This window comes from Diabrotica virgifera, chromosome 8 (genome assembly GCF_917563875.1).
Source record: "Diabrotica virgifera virgifera chromosome 8, PGI_DIABVI_V3a".
Classification (NCBI taxonomy): domain Eukaryota; kingdom Metazoa; phylum Arthropoda; class Insecta; order Coleoptera; family Chrysomelidae; genus Diabrotica; species Diabrotica virgifera.
The window spans coordinates 208104146-208110571 of NC_065450.1; the positions used below are offsets into that span (position 1 = coordinate 208104146).

The 6426-nt window shown below is 33.7% G+C and overlaps 1 protein-coding gene across 1 annotated transcript; it reads right to left on the reverse strand.

The window, feature by feature from the left end:
- Positions 1-1238: 1238 nt before the first annotated feature.
- Positions 1239-3682, reverse strand: LOC126890421 (piggyBac transposable element-derived protein 4-like). Its single transcript, XM_050659334.1, has 3 exons — positions 3343-3682; positions 3170-3283; positions 1239-3110 (listed from the first exon to the last, which is right to left on the reverse strand). The coding sequence occupies exons 1-3, from the start codon at positions 3611-3613 to the stop codon at positions 1615-1617; spliced, it is 1881 nt and encodes a 626-aa protein (XP_050515291.1). The 5' UTR covers positions 3614-3682; the 3' UTR covers positions 1239-1614.
- Positions 3683-6426: the final 2744 nt, after the last annotated feature.

Genomic DNA, 6426 nt, shown 5'->3' on the forward strand with positions numbered 1-6426 from the left:
AGTACCTTTTACATAGTTTGCATTTTGAAGCTCTTCTGGGGAGCGTTTTATTTCAAATTGAGCAAATATTATGGAAAAATCTTTCAAAATGAAACTGGAATTTTATTTTCCATCAAAATGAAAATATATTTTCGCGCCAAGTAATATTCATATCAGGTCTATTGTAGCTGGAATATTTTATGAGCCACTCATTTTTACGGCGTTTAGCGATTTTTTATTCTTGTATCAGGAGTTTTCCAAAGTTTTTTATAAATTGAATGTATGAAGTTGAATGTAATGTTTCTCGATTACAAGTTATGCTTTAGAAATGGTCGCCTTTGTCACATTATCCTCCAAATGATCTAGTGGTTACTACACTAAACTTATGATAGAAAAATCCGAGTTTAAATCCCAGCCATCCTATTACTTTGTTTTTCAATATAATTCTTTGTGTCAATGGAATGTGCTTTAGATTTTTGATTCTATTCGAAATAGATTGAGAAAAAAATTTTGGGATGCCCGGCAAATGAACTCTGATTGCCCGATCAAATTTAGCGTCGAAACCACTACAACTACATAAACCATTTCGGCGATAATGGTTTAATCGATTATACTTTTGAAGTTCGATAACTTCTAAACGACGTAACAGATTTTGATTACTAAACATGAGTTTGAAATATATTGACAAGTAGTATTTGATGCATCCAAACCCGTTTTTTTCAATGGGAAATAAATTTGATCATATTTATGAAACCTATAACTTATAAATTCGAATTTTATTAGATATGAGGTATAGATCGTTAGCCGCGTCTAGTCCTCCTGCAAAGGCTCAATTATTGGCGCAATTTGTAGGTTGAAATATTGAGCAATTGCCGCAAACTGTATGTCTGATCTTGACCGCTTAAGCACCATTTATAAGCTTACTCAACGCTATTGATTTAGTGTGTTTGTGGGTTTCCTGTCTCTCCTTAAACCGAAGAAATGTACCTCCCAAAAATATGCCGTTTTGTACATACCCAGTACTATAGCTGACTTATGGGTGGCCAAAAGTCAAAAACTGAATATATATCCTTTAGTTCTGAATTAGCCCTGACCCCCTCTTGAAACACAGAGAAAAGTTCAGATCGGCGTAACTTTTCCACACACGTACACACATACATACAAAACATTTTCCCGTTTTTATATATAGGCCATTAAAATGTTACATTTTTAGGCCATACCTTGCATTTGTTAGAGGAGTCAATTTTATTTCTTTAACACGTTAAGCCCCGGACCATCATGACATAATTTTTCTGTCAGACCGGAACATTTTTTTAATAATTTTGAAATAAGAATGTGTATAACTATTTATTTCTATTCTAAAATAAAAACAAAATACATTTTTTAAGTAAAAAAACAGCATGTACCAACAGGGTACACACGGTCTATTTATAATTATTTTTGTAATTTGTTTTAATGTGGACCATGTGTGCCATATTGGCTCACACCAGGAAGATAATCAAATACCTTCTCCCTAAGATATTTTAAGTTTAAAAATACAAAAACAATTTATTTTTTCAAAGAACATGTATGAATATTCACAAAACACTTAACACACATATATGCGGTATTAACGGCACATGCCGGACAAAAAGTTTATACCCTTTTGGCATTCTTCATCGCTGATGCTCTTCCTTCACGGTTCGAAAAGTTCTTGTAACATGCTGAACACCTTCCCCTTTTCTCTTTCTCGTCCAACGTATGCAGAGTTGTTAAAGAGTTTTCAGAAGTTGTTAAAGAGTTTTCAGAAGTTGTTTGAGGCATTAAAAGACTTTGAACAATCTGTTCACGGAACTCAGTAATTGAGAGATGTTTGCCAGTAACAGATTTGTAGAGAACTAAAGAGTTCACAAGTGCGGTATTTGTTAGTAATTCCACAGCCAATTTACGATACCACTTCATACTTCGTCGAACAGGGGAATTATATGCAGCCTTTTGATCCGACACATCGATAAAAGATTTTGCAGAATTATAGTCAACAATGGTCGATGGTTTGGGAACAGGTCCACGTTTTGTTTGAACATCTATCATCAAAGGAATATCCTTGGTCGTTAAAAACAAAACGTCCCGTTTATCTTTCCATTTTCCGATAACAACTTTTGTATTACTCTGTAGATACTTCATGTCACCTCTTTTTAATTTTGCATTGACTACCGCTTTGGGATTATGTTTCCTATTGGAACGTAATGTTCCGACTAAATGGGTTTTCCTATTATTTAAATCATGAGCCAAGTCAACACTCGTATAAAAATTATCAGTATATAAACTTCTGCCTGTATCTAGAAGCGGTTGCATAAGTTCCATCACCACTCTGGATGCTAACGACTTTTCAGATGGTTGCATCTCTTTTCCACCGTACACTTTAACGGCGTACGTATATCCATCTGCGACGCAAAGTTTAAACAATTTGACTCCATATTTGTGTCTTTTTCCAGGAATGTATTGCAAAAAACTAAGTCTACCACGAAATGGCACCATAGTTTCGTCAATACATAACGATTCTCTAGGAGTACACATTTTCTGAAACTTTTCATTTAGTATTTGTACAAGAGGAGAAATTTTGTAGAGTCTGTTTCCAGGTGGGCAGCTCTCGTTATCTGAAATGTGAAAGAAGTGTAATAATATTTCAAATCGACTTCTACTTATTTCACACATTTTAGAAACTTCATTTTTGTAAAGTAAATTGTTACTCCAATAATTTCTGAGTTTCGGTTTTCTGTCTAACCCCATCCAAATAATGAGAGCCAAAAATCGAAGCAATTCTTTTCTGTCAATTGGTCTCCAGTTACTCATAAGCGAATGTTTCGTTATTGACTCATTTACAATACCAGCGATTATGGTTTGTTCGGCGTATTTATTAGTTTCAGTAACCAACAAATCTTGCACTTGACGGTCGATAAACAGTAGGTAGAAATCTATTGGTTTGTGGTCTGTAAGTTTTGCGAGTTCTTCCTGATTTATTCCTGAAGTAAATGATAGTTCGAACTTATTGAGATCATCTGGATTTGGCACATCGCTCCATGTTATTTTATTTCTTGATACAACATCGTCAATAACAGCTTCCAGGCTAACGTTTGCAGATTCAGCTTTTTCTACAAAGCAAAAAAAAAGTAAACTACAAACAGAATTTGTGCATTCCTAAATAACTTACCTATCCTTCTTGTATCAGCCTCCTTTTGGATACAACTAGGACCTGCAGTTATTTTATTTCTTGATACATCGTCAATAACAGCTTCCAGGCTAACGTTTGCAGATTCAGCTTTTTCTACAAAGCAGAAAAAAAGTAAAGTACAAACCGAATTTGTGCATTCTTAAATAATTTACCTATCCTTCTTGTATCAGCCTCCTTTTGGTTAGAACTAGAACCTGCAGTAAATTCTTTGCAATTTTGTGTTTGTTTGCAAATTTTAGCTTTTTTTCTACGAGGCTCATATTCACTACTGTATGAGTCTGAAGAACCATCAGTAACATTTTCATTGTACACTGGATCGGCATCAGAATCATAAAACGTACTTTCAGACATACTACTATCACTAAAGTCACTCTCCTCAGCAAGTCTGCGAAGTTCGTCTTCCGATAGTCCTTTACGGAACATTATCTTATTTTTTAGTTCCACTTTTTAACAAAAAACTGAAGAGAAAATAGTGTTACCTTCGTTAGACGTTCGAACCGATACTGACTGAAGCATGTTAGAAATTATAACCTAACCTGTTTGTGAACACGTGGTTTAACGGACCAACCTCTGATTTTGTTTACCACAGACCGTTTACACACATTTATACATAAGAAAGCACGGCAAATGCGATCCTCGACGAGCCACGGCATTAGGAACACGACACTTCGCTGTGGCCTGATAGGTACACACGGTCCCAGATAAAACTAGAGTGTGTGCCAGTGTGGTACACATGGGGCTTAACGTGTTAATATGTAGGTGGTATCAGTAGAAGTTTAAGTTCAAGTTTTTGGGGTCGCCACCCTTGTCCCCGGGCCGCCATCTTGGAAATGGGGTGCAAAGGGGTTTCGCGCTATATCTCGTAAATTACCAACTCTACGGAAAATCTAATTAAACATAAAATGTATCAAATTAAATTTTCTACAATTTTGTTTCTATTACTTTTTTTCGTCAAGTGATCAACAAAAAAGATATAAACAAAAATAAGTAAAAATTTTTTAACAAGTTTCCTTTTGGAGGTTATAACTTTTTTCAGTTAATTTTAAAATAAAATAGCAGTATATCAATTTTGTAGAGTGTTTTTCAGCGAACAATTTCCACTGTAAGGTTATTTAATTCTATTTATTTATATAGGTTTTACAGGGCACCAAACTTGACCAGATGCTCGAATGCTCACAGAGATACAATAAAAAAAGGTTAGGCTTACTTTTATATCTATATATATTGTTATATTTCTATTTGATATGAAAATGAAATTTTGATAATTATAAACAGAATTCAATTTAATATAAAATATTTTCAATTTTCTCAACCACGGGCATATAAATTTAGAACAACCTGTATACAACAAATTGTTATATTTAAATTTAAGAAGTGATTAGAAGAAGCTTACGAAACTCGGGACAATGCGCTTAGAATAAACAAAGTGAATGGTGCGTACCATTATCGTTTTTCGTGGAAGGTTCGATCATTAGCCTATGCTAAATAAGACTCAGTGGAAATCGATAATAGGTCATTATCGTTGTTCGCGGAAGGTTCGATCATTAGCCTATGCTAAATAAGACTCAGTTGAAGTAGATAATAGGTCATTAAATTTTGTAAATAGTAGAAAGTAATTTTAGAATGGGAATTAACTATTTTTTTTTTGAAATCCATTAAGCATATTTAGAAAGATTAAAAAATTGGTTTTGAGGAATACTGCGAATGAGAGTTGGTGGTGGAAGGTTGATTTGTGAATCTGGAAGGGATATTTAGAAAGTAGGGGAATGAATGACAAATAGAGATCAGAATGTTTTGAGCTGTCGAGAAGTGAAGTCCAGTAGTAGACGGTAGTGTACGGAGAGGGAGAAAGCCGGTGTAGTTCCGTGAGTGTGGAGTATCTATCGTGGAACGAGAGGTAGGCCAGGTTGAGAGTAAAAGAACCTCCTTGAGCCAAGAGTGTCCCGGTAGCTGAGTGCAGTTTCGAAAAAGGTAGAAACACGGCATCACGACAGAAGCAGGAACGGGAGCTATACGAGCTAGTTTTCAAAGGAGAACATTACTGGAAGCCAGGACGAGGTTTTGATCGCAGCCAAGGATAGCAGGAAACGGGTCTTGTGTGAAGACATTCTCAGTTCACCAGAAAAAGGTCAGTCTCATTTGTTTGGACATGAATGTATGGATTTTTCGTATTAAATACCACATTTAAAATTGAAGAACATAATCAATAATATCAGAAAAGCTTCATCAAACTTAAATAGAATTGTTGCTAATAAATCCTAATAGTTAAATGTTAATAAAAACTTTCAATTGGAAACCAAAAGGAAATAAGATTCCCATGTGTAAATGTTATGTTTAAGAATAATAAGATATAGCAAATATTAAGCAGTGATTGCCATTTAAATAAAATAAACAATATTTTGATTATAATTGTAACCCATATGTGTGTATTATTTTACTCTTTTCTTTCCTATCCCGATTAGGAACCATTGAGAAATACTTAGAAGCCACGAGAGTAAGTAATTAATTTTATAATTCGCCCTGAGATTGAAAACATATTGATATGTGATCTGGTAAATTAATTAGATTATGATTAATGCATTGATTAAATTAAATGACATATAAGAATATTATCTCATATCAATAATCAAGATCACATCAATATATATATTTCTTATTCATACAATTTATTATGATTTTAACATTCCTATGCTATTAGTATTTTTGACCTTTCTCCCCACTATAAAACTTATAACCGTAAGCATATATAGAAAAGGCCCAAGAAGTTGTTTGAGTACAAATTCGCCTGTCCAGATAAAGAATGACGCAACCGCAAAATGCAAAATTCTTAAGAAGAACAAAAAAAAAAACGATTTTTGATATCAAAATTATAAAGTATGATAAAATTAGCCATCCACCAGACCGTGACCAGGATCTCGAGATATAAGCGTTTTTTGGGGTGTGCCGCTTGTCTATGAAGTAACATAACTTTTTTCCTATTGTATATTTTGACTTAAAATTTTCCAAAAAAACTTCTTCATGAACTATATTTTATTGCTGTGTTGGTTAAAATTATAAACTAAAAAGTTTGTCACTCAACTTTTTAACTAAACATGAAACTAACGAAATATGTTGACAAAATGTTCAAAAATTAACAACTCCTTTTATAATGTGTCTAAACATTTTGGACAAATTTCATTGTTATCTATATACCTCAAAGAGGACACAGTAAAAGTTTCAAAAGGAAATATTTACAG